This window comes from Rutidosis leptorrhynchoides, chromosome 4, assembly GCF_046630445.1.
Source record: "Rutidosis leptorrhynchoides isolate AG116_Rl617_1_P2 chromosome 4, CSIRO_AGI_Rlap_v1, whole genome shotgun sequence".
Taxonomy (NCBI): Eukaryota; Viridiplantae; Streptophyta; class Magnoliopsida; order Asterales; family Asteraceae; genus Rutidosis; species Rutidosis leptorrhynchoides.
In genome coordinates, this window is record NC_092336.1 from 560,534,393 (window position 1) to 560,551,065 (window position 16,673).

Sequence of the window (16,673 nt, forward strand, 5' to 3'; positions counted from 1 at the left end):
TATCTGATTATATGAATTTGGCTTGTACTGATTTGGAGACCAGAATAACAATCAGCTATAGTTCGATAGTGAAGGAAACCGGCTCCATTATTGCATTTATTCATTATATCTTTAAAAAATTAAAAGTAATTATATTAATAATAATAACTCTATTAATAATTATTAATAATAATACTGAAGCATTATAAATAATAATAACATAATAATACTTGTTACTAATAATTATCATAATATTAATAATATGTAAAGTAATTATACTAATGGTGATGATAATGGTTATAATGATATTATTAATAATAATATGAATAAATTGTATTATTTTTGTAATAATAATAATAATAACAATAATTCTTAATGCCAATACATAATAACATTACTAGTAATTATAAGTTATATGTTTAAATTTTCTTATCAATATCTTATATATAATAATATTAATAATACAATTAGTAATATTAATAATAATAAAAAATGAGGGTGATATTACTAACATTGGTATAACATTGAATCTTGTAATTAAATTTAGTATAATAATATTACCTATGTTAATTATGTAATACGTATATTATATAATAACATATTTTGATATTTAATATTTAAATATATTATATATATTATGACATACATATAGTATTACTTGTATACAGAATTCCTATATATATCTATATATATTTATTTTAAATATCATCTTAATTACTTTGCATTTTACTCTACATATTTAATTCCATTGATTAAATGGTATCATATTAATTTAAATTAATATATGTAATTATATTTATACTTATATATATATTTATTTACGTATTTATTTACACGTAAATGTTCGTGAATCGTCGAGAACAGTCAAGGGTCAAATGAATTTATGAAATAGTTTCAAAATTTTCTAGACTCAACATTACATACTTTGCTTATCGTATCAAAATCATATTAAAAATAAGTTTAAATTTGGTCGGAAATTGCCGGGTCGTCACAGTACCTACCCGTTAAAGAAATTTCGTCCCAAAATTTGAGTGAGGTGGTCATGATTAACAATAAAAATGTTTTCATGACGAATATGAGTTGATAAATAGAGTTTTATTATCATTGAATAATATGGATAAAATGATTCAATTAATCGAAGCGTATGAATGAAGTCATCACAAAAGATCGAGATGAAGAAATGGAGATTTTCCATAACTTTTAACGTAATCGCGATTGAATTCCGGAATTCAAGGGATTTAAAGAAAATCTTCGAAATCTAAAAGATTTGATTCTTCGGCGAGTAAGGAAATTAAGATCTCTATAATTAAATATGGTGTTCTGCCTCGATTACTCTGTCTGATATTTCCATTATATATTAAACTCTTCCGTTCCATTATTCTCACCATTCCTATACTTTCTTTCTTAGTTCATACATCCAAAAGATTGTGAAAATGCTTAATCTCGTTCTAATCCTTGATATTTTCCTAATTATCATTTCTGTCATCCTTCTTTTCAATCTTCCTTCAGAAGAACCTGGTTACTTCTATTATTACCTTGGGGTGATACTATTCTTAATTATACCGTGTCTTTATATTGCTATTCGTATTAATATCCACAGTTTGTAATCTTCGGGTTGTTATTGGGCTTTATATTTTCTCTTATATTTTGGATCTCTTTGCCTCTTTATTGTCTTCTTGATCTCTAGTAAAGCGAGTAATGGTCCCGAATTCGTAAGTATGGAGTTTCAAATGAACTTAATGTTCTAAACAAGAAAGAACGTGATAACACGATTTGATTTGTCAAATTACCTGAGTCACTGAGAATAGAACTATCAAGAACATTCTTTCTTGATATGTTCAGAAGTTAAGCAGAATGAAAGAGTTATGTAACATGGCACGTGATGACGTTATGGTCTGTGAATCATCACATCCCATAAGAAACTCAGCATGACTTACTGTAATATAATCACGCTGATCAAGTGTCATTATATTATACTAACTCATGCATCAGTTCCCAACATTACTTCAATAACATTCATATTTTAAACTCGAAAGTTTACAGAATATAGAAACTAACAGTTTCTATATGATGTAACACTGATAGTACGAATAGATTAATGATTTTAGATAAGAATAGTTATGAAAATATCTTCAGAAATATGGAGGATATTTATAATGAAAGATACGATAATATCTTGAAATTTCTAATATCGAAGGATGATGAAGAAAATTTGTCCGCAAGAGTTTGGAGTCAAAAGCAAGGTATTCATTAATGACTTCAGCAGGTACTGAATCATTTAGATTCTTTGAAGTCAAACTTATTCTTTGTGATTTGTCCACGGCTTCCTTCATAGTTTGCTCAATCAGTTTTTTTTTCAGTTTCAAACTTTTTCTGAGCTTTGCCAACCTACAATTCTTTATCATCAACTTCCGACGATTAAGGTCGTTTACGATTGTCTACGGTTTCTGCTGCTTCATTCAGCTTTTTCAACATTCAGGGTATTTGATTTGTAGACTGAGTGCTTTTCAGGATTTCAGATGAAAGATCATAATTCTAAGAGATAAATGTTATATGTTTACATATAACTGTTGATGTGGAAACGTTGCGAGGCTCACAATACAGATTTGCTGATTCCCGGTAATTGGTATGGCAATTCTCGTTATAAGATATGGATGAGTACATGGTAAGGTTTTAATGAACAACCATAATGGTTCTTTGGAGAGACTTAAGTCAATGAGTAATGAAGTTGCTGCTAAGTTTTCTGATAATGTGATGGGGTGAAAACGGTTCTCCGGTAATGATGACGAAAGGCAAACTTATAAATCAAGGTTATAATAAGGCTAATCCGTCTGAAAAATTGAAGTTGACTTGCTGGAGCAGTGACAAAATTGGCTACTCGAATAGGAGTTGCAAAGTTATTTTCGGTAATAATAACGTCAAAGGAGCTAGCACAGATACGTGTTAAATGTTTACTTAGTTTCCGAGAGTTTTCAGATGCATAACTGTACGCATTAATCTTTTCTTCTGTAGATGAAGTGCGGTTGATTCATCTTCCCGATTGAGGTGTTTTCAAGAATCACGAAAGGTTTGAACGCAGATTATAATCGTCAAGTTACAATTGAGGTTTAAGATGAGATCAAGTGGCAAACTTGAAGAATTGTTTAGTTTCATATGTTATAATCAATATTTTAATTTATTTTAATTATCCAATGATATTAGTCCACAGTCGGTAGTCCATAGTTAGCAATTCAATAATTCATATATAGTTTAATATATAATATTCGAATTAATTAATACGTATCGTGACCCGTATTCGTCTCAGACTCGATCACAACTTAAAGTATATATATTATTATAGAATCAACCTCAACCCTGTATAGAGAACTCAATCATTACTGCATATAGAGTGTCTATGGTTATTCCAAATAATATATATATATATGCGTCGACATGATATGTCAAAACCTTGTATACGTGTCCCGATATTTAAAGTGCGTAAAATAAATACAGAAATTAAATGACAATAAATAAAATTGCGAGAATGTAAATTGCGACAATTAAATTGCGATAAATAAAATGTAATCAGTTAGCTAGGAACAATTAGCTAGGAATAGTTAGCGTGGATTCTTAACACAATTTCTCATAGTTAATTAGTCTATTTCTAACAAATTTTATTTTGTCATATGTTTTCTTCATTATGCCACTTGTTGGATTCTGATAGGTCAAAATCCGAATATGAAATTGAATAAAAAAATGGCTATTCTGCGATGAACGGATACGTATATCGGTGGTTGTAAGTAAGATAGTAAATGACTGTTGAATCACATTCGAAGAATGTACAATATAACTTATTAATGTGAAATCTAAATATTCCTCGGGTATTACCTACCCGTTAAAATATTTTCACCATTAACAGTTTGTACAATAAAACTTTTAATTACCATCTTTATGAAAACATATATTCATATATATTTTCTTCAGACATAATCATGGATTTAGTGAGTCAATGTGATATTAAACTCATCAGATTTACGTCTAGAACTAGAGTACATAATCTCTAAAACATTAGAGATTACATAATCATCACGAAGGACGAAGATAGTTTATGTAGAACGATTCGTAGAACGATGATTATGCTTGAGGTATAGATTGCGAGGTTGAGACGTGTGATGATGTTGTTGTTGTTGATACTGGTTATGCTGATGATGGTGGTACTGTTGATGTCGATGCTACAAATGTTGTTGGTGCTGAGGTTGATGATGATGTTGGTGTAGTAAGTATAGCTTGTAGATCACGCACCATTCTTGTCAGGGTTTCTATCCTACCCTTTATCATTTCTATCCATCCACTCATCTGATTTGATAGATCTTGATTATCAATTAGAAGTTCCCTAACTTCTTCTACTATTCCTCTTCGATTGGTATTCGGAAGTAGAGGTTGAATATTTTCTGAGATTGCAGTAATGCGACCTTCGAGGCGGAATATTTTAGCAAGAAGGGTGAATACAGCGTTGCGCATAGGTTCACCGGTGAGTACATCATTTTTCTTCGATGTTAAGAGGTAAGTTTGGTTCGCGGTAGGGCTCGCCTTCTTCATTTCTCCATCGAGTGAGTAAGTCTCGGACCCACCCCCATCTCCTCCAGAAAGAAAAATAACTAAATGGTTGAGGCTCTTCTGGTTCATTGACTTCGGAATCTGCTTCAATATACATCTCGAAATCACTTCCGGAACTAATGGAATCCAAGTTAGGTGTAGGATTCATCTCTCATGATCAGTTAAAGGGTTTTGATATGAAATGATTTTCGAATATCGAATGATATTCTAATTATATATAGAATATCTATACATACTTCCAAAGATCCCGTGAATTACGGAGAAAATTAAGGAAACGTGTCAGATAAGGTCTACAGTGACAGATACGCTAAGATATGGATTTTGTCTATACACTATTTATGCAATCATTGCAGTAAGATGTGTCTAGACTAAGAATGATAAGCAGGTAATTTCCTAAGGATGATAATCTGATGATTTCCAACAAAAATGATAAGCAAAATTCTTGACATGTAAACACGGTCGAAGTCCAGACTCACTAATGCATCCTAACGACTTATCAGTTATACACACTAATGCAGACCTGGTTCGCTAAGACCACCGCTCTAATACCAACTGTAAAGACCCATCCTAATCCATCTGTACGAAGTCCATATCGATTATAAACGATTCACAACAGTTGATTACATCGCGAGGTACTTGACCTCTATATGATATATTTTACAAACATTACATTCGTTTTTGAAAAAGACAAACTTTCATTTCATCGAAAGTTGACGACATGCATACCATTTTATAATATATTCAAATTATAAATGACTTGATAATAATCTTGATGAACTTAACGACTCGAATGCAACGTCTTTTGAAATATATCATGAATGACTCCAAGTAATGTCTCTAAAATGAGCAAATGTACAGCGGAAGATTTCTTTCGTACCTGAGAATAAACATGCTTTAAAGTGTCAACCAAAAGGTTGGTGAGTTCATTAGTTTATCATAAATAATCAATTCATAATTTTAATAGACCACAAGATTTCATATTTCCATTTCTCATAAACATACGTCCCATGCATAGAGATAAAATATCATTCATATGGATTGAACACCTGGTAACCGACATTCACAATATGCATATAAGAATATCCCCATCATTCCTGGATCCTCCTTCGGACATGATATAAATTTTGAAGTACTAAACCATCCGGTACTTTGGATGGGGCTTGTTGGGCCCGATAGATCTATCTTTAGGATTCGCGTCAATTAGGGTGTCTGTTCTCTAATTCTTAGATTACCAGACTTAATAAAAAGGGGCATATTCGATTTCGATAATTCAACCATATAATGTAGTTTCGATTACTTGTGTCCATTTCGTAAAACATTTATAAAAATTGCGCATGTATTCTCAGCCCAAAAATATAAAGGGTAAAAAGGCAAATGAAACTCACCATACTGTATTTCGTAGTAAAAATACATATAACATCATTGAACAAGTGTAAGGTTGGCCTCAGATTCACGAACCTATATCATTTATATGTATATTAATACATATAATCGAAATCGAACAAGTTTATATATTATATCTTAAATTATATACTATTTTTATTTAATTTGTGTATATATTCATAAAGGTTAATATTTATATAGTTATATTAATATATCCATATTTATATACATAATTGTTTAATGTTATATTTAAAAATCGATAGTTTGTTATTTATATGTATTTATATAAATAATATTCATAGGATTGATATATATTGTTATGTGAAATTTTAATATAATTATAGTATATGTAACAAGTATATTTTATGTACAAAATATTTATCTGTTTAAAATGATAGTGTTGATATTATTGATTTACTAATAATAATAAAAATAACTTTGTTAAAAATGATAATATTAATAATAATATTGATATTGTTAATAATAATACTAATAGTTACAAAAGGGTTTCTAATACTAATATTAATGAAAATAATGATAACTTGTATTATTTTAATAATAATGATAATAATAATGATCCTAATCATGATAATAATAATAACAATATGACTGTTAGTGATAATAATAATAATAATATTCATACATGTATTTATAATCATAATAAATGAAAACTTTATCATAATACTTATATTAGTGGTAATAATAGTATTAATAATTATAATACTTGTAGTAATAACATTAATTAATAATGTTAATCCTAATTCTAAAAATGATAATAATACTAAAAATAATAATAATTATATAACTAATACTTATACTAATACTAATGATAATAATAATAATAATAATAATAATAATAATAATAATAATATTCCTAATACTTAATAATAACAATAATACTAATACTTAACAATAATAATAATAATAACAATAATAATAAAAATAATCATAATAATAATTATAATGATAATAATAATGAATGAGTAAATAACTACCTCAATAATAATAGGCTTTAAAAAAAGAAATATTTCGCTCCTGCCCAGACTCGAACCTTGGACCTCTCGCTAACCCGAATCTTCTCTAAACCATTGGACCCTTTCTGTTTTTCTGTTTATATCTCAAACCCATAATATTTTAACCCGTACCATATCTATCCTTCTTCTTCTTCTTCTTCTTCTAAACTATCATCGACAGAACCCACCAAAATCGTTTACTAATGTATTTCGATTTGGATTTTTAAGTTTAGAACAAGATACAGAAGTGATTAACATTGATTTAAATCGATTGAAAAGAAAGAAAGAAAAAATTAGAATCTGCTGCTACTGCTCGTCGCTGTTTAATAGGAGAAGAAAAAATTGATTTTGCTATTTAGGTTGTTATAGGCAAAGATTATAAGACAAAACGTGTTTCAAATCATCCTTAGAAGCTATAAAAATTATCAATTTAACTTAACTCACAGAAGAAATTCCGAATTCGTTCATGAACACCAGTTTGACTTTTAAATCCAAAAACTTTGACTCTAAAATTAATCCTTGATTCTGAAAATTAATACTTGAAACTTTGCAGAGAGTTTACATAGATAAATCCTAACAAAACTGCATTATTACTTTTTGAAATTGATTTGAATTCGGGTTTACGAAGAAAAAGTTCAAGAGCAGAGGTATTATGAATGGTTTTGTTGAATTTCTTTATTTTTCTTTCAGATTATTGTTTTTGAATAATATAGTGCAATCACGTACATGATTTAACAGTATTCTTGAATCCTAATTGATATGAAAATGACCTGTAACAGATTGGAGGCCAGGAAGATTCGTTCACAGACGAAATATATAAAAGAATTACTAATTGATTATAATGGCTAACTGGATTTGGCCATATCTGATTATATGAATTTGGTTTGTACTGATTTGGAGACCAGAATAACAATAAGCTATAGTTCGATAGTGAAGGAAACCGGCTCCAGTATTGCATTTATTCATTATATCTTTAAAAAATTAAAAGTAATTATATTAATAATAATAACTCTATTAATAATTATTAATAATAATACTGAAGTATTATAAATAATAATAACATAATAATACTTGTTACTAATAATTATCATAATATTAATAATATGTAAAGTAATTATACTAATGGTGATGATAATGGTTATAATGATATTATTAATAATAATATGAATAAATTGTATTATTTTGTAATAATAATAATAATAATAATAACAATAATTCTTAATGCCAATACATAATAACATTACTAGTAATTATAAGTTATATGTTTAAATTTTCTTATCAATATCTTATATATAATAATATTAATAATACAATTAGTAATATTAATAATAATAAAAAATGAGGGTGATATTACTAACATTGGTATAACATTGAATCTTGTAATTAAATTTAGTATAATAATATTACCTATGTTAATTATGTAATACGTATATTATATAATAACATATTTTGATATTTAATATTTATATATATTATATATATTATGACATACATATAGTATTACTTGTATACAGAATTCCTATATATATCTATATATATTTATTTTAAATATCATCTTAATTACTTTGCATTTTACTCAACATATTTAATTCCATTGATTAAATGGTATCATATTAATTTAAATTAATATATGTAATTATATTTATACTTATATATATATATTTATTTACGTATTTATTTACAAGTAAATGTTCGTGAATCGTCGGGAACAGTCAAGGGTCAAATGAATTTATGAAATAGTTTCAAAATTTTCTAGACTCAACATTACATACTTTGCTTATCGTATCAAAATCATATTAAAAATAAGTTTAAATTTGGTCGGAAATTGCCGGGTCGTCACAGAATTTATGTATCGAGAGAATGATTTTATACACAGGTTATGTGTATGATATTTTTGTACACGAGATATGTGTACGGTTACTAAGATTTATGAAAATGGTTTCGTACATGAGATAGGTGTACTGTATTTGAATCTTGTGGTCTATCAAAATGATGAATTTTATTGTTTACAATAAACTTATGAACTCACCAACCTTTTGGTTGACACTTTAAAGCATGTTTATTCTCAGGTGTTAAAGAAATCTTCCGCTGTGCATTTGCTCATTTAGAGATATTACTTGGAGTCATTCATGACATATTTCAAAAGACGTTGCATTCGAGTCGTTGAGTTCATCAAGATTATTATTAAGTCAATTATAGTTGGATATATTATGAAATGGTATGCATGCCGTCAACTTTCGATGTAATGAAAGTTTGTCTTTTAAAAACGAATGCAATGTTTGTAAAATGTATCATATAGAAGTCAAGTACCTCACGATGTAACCAAATGTAATGTATTCGTCCTGATGGATTAGGACGGGTCATTAAAGTAACAGTGTGCTTTTTGATTCGCCGAGTTTGAAGGAGATTCTTTTTGATTCCATACAAAATTTTTCGTTTAGTTGGATCGTTTTTTTTTTTTTTTTTTTTTTTTTTTTTTTTTTTTTTGAAAGGCAATGTTAGTGGTTAGCTCACGAAGTTAATTCACGAAAATCCCCCCCCCCCCCCGAGACTCGAACCCTGGTCTCCTCGAACACCATGTTAACATGGTGACCAATGAGGCAAAGCCCCATTGGCTTTAGTTGGATCGTTAGTAGAAGCAAATGTAAATGTAGTTGGAACTCATGGCTTGTTAAGCCATTGTAAGCGGTTGGCCCCCTTCCTAGCGCCTTGCTAGGAGGGTGTGGTTGGTTGTTATTTTAATGAAATTTTCAGTTCCAAAAAAATAAAAGTAAAATAACAATATTAATAATTAAGCGGTATGTGCAATACTTTCATACATCCCGCCACATTTTTTTAATAAAGTTTAGTAAAACTCTTCATGTAATTAAGGTGTTAATTTTTTCACTGAGTCATTTTTCATACGAGGTAAAGTGGTGATAAAATATCTTGAGGAGAGATATGCATCAATGAATGTAACTAGTAAAATGTAACAAAGTTTTTCACATAGTTAGGTAATTAAATTTACCTGATCAAGTCCACAAAAACAATAACCGAGTGATTTTCAGGTTACTTTCGTCCTCTTTATTGGATTATACACTGATTAGAGTTTGATTATGAATCTTGGAATTATTATATAGAGTTGTAACTGATTACCTTTATCAAAAGATGCATAAAACATCATGGCTTAAGAACGTAGAGAAAAACACAATAAAGTTTACTAGGTAACAAACTAATTAAATTACCAAGGCGATAAACCCAAATCAAGAGAACTAACAAGCCCTTCATCAAGACCATCAAGACAACTTATTGATCTATGAACTCTTTCGCGTCCATCATCCCCCTCATCGTTCATACAAAACGTCAATCTTTGTTTACACAATCTCAAACGATCTTCTAATATACTTCTTTCCGATTCATGTTTCATCACAATCCACCTCAAGGATTGAATAACCTCTTGATCATGAAGTTGTTTTTCATGAGCTAATCTTTTAAGTTGGCGCGCTTCCATTTCAAGCACACTTTTTTGATTCTGAAGACGTAAAACCATTGCCATTGCCTCCTCAGAGGCAGTGGTGGATGACATCCGCTCTTTCTCTAGCTCCACGTAAGCATCATTCGCTCGTTTCCTCTCCATCTTGATCAATCTTCTCAAAGTCAATAAGTCAACTACTTCATCTTCATCACATTTCTCTTGTTTGTCATCATCAAATAGGTTGTCTTCTTTACAATTTATAGTTTCTTTAACAACTTCCCATTTCTCAATCATGGGTGGATTTGAAGTATTCAAAAAGTTCTTCAACCCACATTTGCAACTTGACATCTTTGTATTAGTGTTTGAATCAAAACTTCTTAAGCAAAGCCGATTTACAATCCTCCTAAAAAACGCGAAATTGGTCTCATTGAAGTGCAAATCCTTTAAACTAAAATAGAACAAAACTAAAAGACTCAGTATATCCACAAACATTTTGAAAAATCCAAATATCCAAACCCCTAAACCAAAATCTCTATCCAACTCCCAATAGTTAAAAACTGAGCCAAAGTCCATGAAGAAAATTTAATTTAATTGTAGATTATATAAATCTTCTTGCATGAATAGAGTAGAGATTACACAATATGACCAATCAGCAAAAGTGGCCTAATGTATGGATGCGGTCAGGTGAGTTTATAAGTACGTGTAACATTTTAGAATGCTTAGTTTCCACAATTATATATACTATTTTTTGCCTATGTGTGTGTGTGTGTGTGTGTAGCATTTGTGGTGCAACAAACGAGAAATATGTGATTTGTATCTAACAATGAGACAAAGTGAAGAAGGAATTGACTTTACTAACTCTCATGTGATGTGTAATAGAATAGAATGCTTGGATTTGTGTAATTAATTTTAGTTATCGATATTGATTATTCATATTCAAATAATTGAACAAAATACATACTAGCTTGGATGGTTAACTTATGTTAATAACTGATTAAAAAAATAGTGTTAACTAATTAAGTGTAGTGCCAAATAAACCACCAATTGAGAGATTAAATTGGGACCACAATGACAAAATCATAAGCATATAGATGTTAGGTTTGAGGTCGTATCCATTTCATCTGTGTTTGTATAACTCATAATTGGGGTGTTTTGGACCACTTCTATTATGACATAATCATAATCATAGCTCTTAAGTAAATACACAATACAGTTTTGCGTTGAGCACTTGAGCTACATATAATAAAAAACAAAACGTACTTGCACTGCACCAAGGTTTACAATGTTACTAAAAAAAAGATATGTACATAGTTTATTAGTTTTATTATAAAAGGTTTTAAATTCAACTTTAACGATTAACAATATTTATATAGTATTCTAGTTTATAGAAACGAAAAAGTTGGAGTTATGTATTAGGGTTTAATTCTCCACACCTTGTGGGATGTTTTATTGATCAATATATATAGGAAACAATACATGTTTGAATAGGAAATAAATACAACAAGGAAACAATCTATATAATAGGAATAATATATATCCTATAATACTATCAGTCGTGATCTTCAAGTTATATCGCTAATACAACCCCCCCCCCCCCCCCACCCCCCCAACAAGCGAATGTGTAAGGGTCCAACATGAAGCTTGTCTCTAAACGGTTCAAATAACGGTCGAGGAAGACTCTTGGTGAATATATCCGCAATTTGCAAATATAACCGTCCTGATGATACTAATTCACGAACAAAATGAAAATCAATGTCAATATGCTTTGATCGTTTATTTGACACCGGATTTTGAGTAAGAAAAATAGCACTTTTATTGTCACAAAGTATAGTAGGTCTGTCCGGGGGTAAAACAAATAATTCACGCAACAGGTGAGTAATCTAAATTATTTCAGCAGCAGTATTAGCCAAGGCACGATATTCGGATTCACAACTTGACCTAGCAACTGTCGGTTGTTTCTTTGCGCTCCATGATACAAGTTTGCCTCCAAGGAAAATAGAATAACCATAGGTTGAACATCCTGTTTCAATACAACGTGCCCAATCAGCATCAGAATAACCAACTAAATAAGGTTGGACAGCACACTGAAAATGCAGACCATAGACGATGGTGCCTTTGATATAGCGAATAATACGTTTGACTGCTTGAAAATGATCAATCGTAGGAGCCTGAAGAAACTGACTTACTTGATTTACTGCATAGGAGATAGATATCAGGACGAGTAATAGTTAAATATTGCAATGCACCGCCAAGAGATCGATAATATGTAGGATCTTCAAAAGGTGTGCCTTGTGAGGAAAGATTTTCAGAAGTGGCAAGAGGATTATGGGTAGGCTCGCAATCAATCAAACATGCTCTTACTAAAATATCATTAGCATATTTTGTTTGACTTAAGAATAAACCCGAACCTTTATATGTAACTTCAAGACCCAAAAAGTATCCAAGTTATCCTAGATCTTTGATTGCAAACTCGTTATGGAGACGAGAGATGATCGTGTGAATAAATGAGTGATTACTGCCTGTAAGGATAAGATCATCAACATAAACTAGGAGATAGGCAAGACATGTACCCTTTTTATAGACGAAGAGTGAAGGGTCAGCTCGACTGCACACAAAGCCAAGTTGTGTGAGAAACGTACTAAGTCGTTGAAACCAAGCACGAGGCGCCTGTTTTAAACCATACAACGCTTTCTTTAACCGACAAACATGGGAAGGAAACCGAGAGTCTATAAACCCCAGAGGTTGCTCCATTTTTTTTTTTGGAACGGCAATTATATTAATAGAAAACTAGCAAGAAGCTAGACAAAAACAAAAATGAAACAATAAATTACAAAGGGCATAGGAGCCAATCATTCCATGACGGAGCAATTTTGCTTCTAGCTTTTAACCAAGAATAGGAAGACAAACGGATACTATCAAATAAGTCTGTTCTCTTAATCGTGTTAGAGCCAAAGAGGTTGTCATTTCTGAAGCGCCAAATCCACCACATTGTTGTGACAAAGATACAAAATAGACGGGACTTAGAAGCCGAAGGAGCTGCGAAGTAATCTAGCCAAGTAAACAGATCTTCTAAGAAATCGAAATTAGGCCAACGAACATCTGTCCAGATCTTCACCCGAGTCCAAATCGATGTTGCTAGGTTACACATGATGAACGTGTGATCTCTCGATTCACCACCCACATAACAAGTAGGACAGATAACCGAGGGGATGTCTAAACCTCTAAAGTAAAGGTTAATTCTTGTTGGAAGCCGATCAAGAACCAACCGCCACAAAAATACACTGATCTTGATAGGAAGAAATCGGTGCCATCTTGTACATTGATTCGTTGTAGGAAGATATAACTCATCTAAAAATATTCTTGTGCTTTTAACCGAGAAATTCCTGTCTGAAGCAATATTCCAAACCCACTTATCAATCGACTCAGAAATAGAAACATTCGTAAGAAGATGCAAAAGTTGATCCAGTTGCGCACGAGTGTTAGTAGAAGGAGTCCTCGTCCAACTCCAATCCCAAGATACACCATTCCAATGATCATTAACACTGCTATTCGGGTTCGATGCTAGACGATAAAGTCTATTGAATTTAGAGGCAAGTGTCATATCACCGAGCCAAAGATCATGCCAGAACCATGTATTACAACCATTACCAATGACACGTTTCAACGTGTCAGTCGGAATATGGTTCGAAGCTTTCAACGAGTTGAACAAAGTTACAATGTTATGCCACGCACCATTTGTTTTGCACCCGTTTCCAACTCCATAATCGACACCATGAATGGCTACCACGAGTTTAGCCCACAAAGAATCAGGATTATTAGCAATTCTCCACATCCACTTAAGAAGAAGAGCGTGATTGAACGCCTTGAGACTAGAGATTCCCAAACCACCTTTATCTCTATCCGCAAGAATCGAGTCCCACTTCACCCACGCCATCTTCCGGGTATTACAGTCGCCTCCCCAAAAGAACTTTGCTCGGATTGATTCAATAGTATTTATAACGGAAACTGGCGCACGAAATAGGGAAAAAAGATAAATACCGATGCTTCCTAGAACCGATTTGATCAAGGTCAATCTCCCCCCGGTGGACAAGAGATGAGCCGACCATGAAGACAAGCGAGATCGATAATTATCAACAACTTTCGACCAACTTGAAACTGTTTCAGTGAGATGACCATTTAAAAATGCGTTATTAACATCCAACTGATGAAGTGTCCAATGTTGAAGAGTTGCAATCGATAAAACAATACGAACTGTGGCAGCTTTAACTACGGGACTGAAAGTGGCTGAGTAATCTAAACCAGGTACCTGAGTAAAACCTTGTGCAACAAGACGAGCTTTGATTCGCTCAACCGATCCATTTGATTTATATTTAGTACGGAAAATCCATTTCGATCCCACAATATTGCCATGCTTAGGTAGAGGAATAAGTTCCCAGGTATGATTTTTGTGAAGAGCAGACATCTCAGTTTTCATTGCTTGTAACCATCCCGAGTCTCTAGAGGCTGACTTGAAACCTCTGGGTTGCACGGCAGTGAATAATGCCCGATGTAAAGATGAGCATGAGAATTGTGCTAAATCAGTAATATGGCGTGGTTTAAAAATACCAGCCTTGGACCTGGTAGTCATGGGATGAACAGTCGCTGCTGGTGCAGGAGAGACTATGGGTGCAACTGAGATGGGAATACCGACGAGTCTGTCTGTCGCTTGATTTCATAACAGAGCCGTTATTCCCGGCTGGCATAGAAGTCTCTCGCACGGGCGAAGGAGATACACTGGGATTTTTGGGCGTCACTCTTCTATTACTTACGAGATTTCGAGTTCCCTTGAAAAACAACTGGTCCAAGGGAGGGTGATCGAGGGGACCCAGACTTTAGATCTCTTCTCTATGGCGGGAGGTCTCTTTCGTATCAAGAGTGTTTTGGGGAGGCCAGGGAAGATGGATTGGATCGAGAGGCGATGCTTATACCTCTTCTTTATCGATAGGATTCCCATCATTTGCAGTCTCCGGCGAAGGAGTGTTAACGATGGAAAGGGTGAGGTTACGAAGCATTCTATTCTAAAAACATTCCAACTCAGTTTTCAAGGTGAAAGAAAGAGCCGTACAGGTACAAGCGTGGTTTACTACTTGTGTCACTGACATTCCATTAGCATGGTGGACTATAGACCGGCTTTCACGTTCACTCTACAGGAAGGGGACTTAGATTAATCGACGTGAGTTATACCGAGTACTCAGTAAGTTATAGACCACTTCAAATCTTCATTTTCGAGAGGGATGACTTTTTTTATTTCTCTGAAGGGCAACCCTGTTGGAAGAGGACTTTCTTCTCTCGCTTCAAGAAAAGCCCTATCTTCAATAGTAGGCCGAGTAGATGACCGAAGAGCGGACTTCTTTCCAACAAACAGATGATTTTCTTCTAGCACAAGAGCGGATATGATGGTTCGACATTTATGAGATCGGGTGAGGCAACAGGCGAAGATTCTTGAATCACAGTAGGTCAAATATCATTAGTACAAATTGAACATGGTGAAAGTTGTGCGGGAACCTTAGACACAACCAAATTTGGAGTAGCTGTACATGTTGATTTGATTGGATAATCATCCAAATAATTAGAAAACTGAAGAGATGCCAAATCAACATGTTTTATTGTCCCGGAGAATGGAAAAATACTTTCATCAAACTGAGCATGTCGAGTAATATATTCTCGAACTGTTAGGGGATCAAGACATCTATACCCCTTATAATGAGAATTGTAGCCAATAAATATACAAGCAACGCTTCGTGGGGCTAATTTGTGTGGCGTATAGTCCCTTAAATAAGGAAAAACTCTACATCCAAACGTACGAAAGGTATCATAATGAGGTGAAGTATGAAACAGTACCTCATAAGGAGACTTTGACGAAAGTAGCACTGAAGGGAGAATAATGTGCGTAGCTGTACTAAAAGCATCAACCCATAAATTTGCAGGAGCATGAGAGTTAAATAACATTGCCAGTCCCATTTCGGTGATATGTCTGTGTTTACGCTCAGCCCTTCCATTTTGCCGAGGAGTGTAAGGACATGAGATATTATGATGAGTACCATCACTTTGGAATGTTTTTATTTTGCATGAAAACTGAGTTTGGACAAAATTCATAAATGTAGAGAATACGCCACAAAAATCCGACTTGTTCTTTAATGGATAGAACCATGTGAACCTAGAATGGTCGTCAATAAAAATAACATAATAACGGTAACCTGTTGAAGACA

At 32.4% G+C, this 16,673-nt stretch overlaps 2 protein-coding genes across 2 annotated transcripts; both read right to left on the bottom strand.

The window, feature by feature from the left end:
• Positions 1-10,191: 10,191 nt before the first annotated feature.
• On the bottom strand, positions 10,192-10,998 carry LOC139839959 (uncharacterized). Its single transcript, XM_071830174.1, has one exon. The coding sequence runs from the start codon at positions 10,996-10,998 to the stop codon at positions 10,192-10,194; it is 807 nt and encodes a 268-aa protein (XP_071686275.1).
• A 1,307-nt stretch (positions 10,999-12,305) lies between these two features.
• Positions 12,306-13,176, bottom strand: LOC139842727 (secreted RxLR effector protein 161-like). The gene is made up of 2 exons (XM_071832837.1): positions 12,942-13,176; positions 12,306-12,619 (listed from the first exon to the last, which is right to left on the bottom strand). The coding sequence occupies exons 1-2, from the start codon at positions 13,174-13,176 to the stop codon at positions 12,306-12,308; spliced, it is 549 nt and encodes a 182-aa protein (XP_071688938.1).
• Between the last annotated feature and the right edge of the window lie 3,497 nt (positions 13,177-16,673).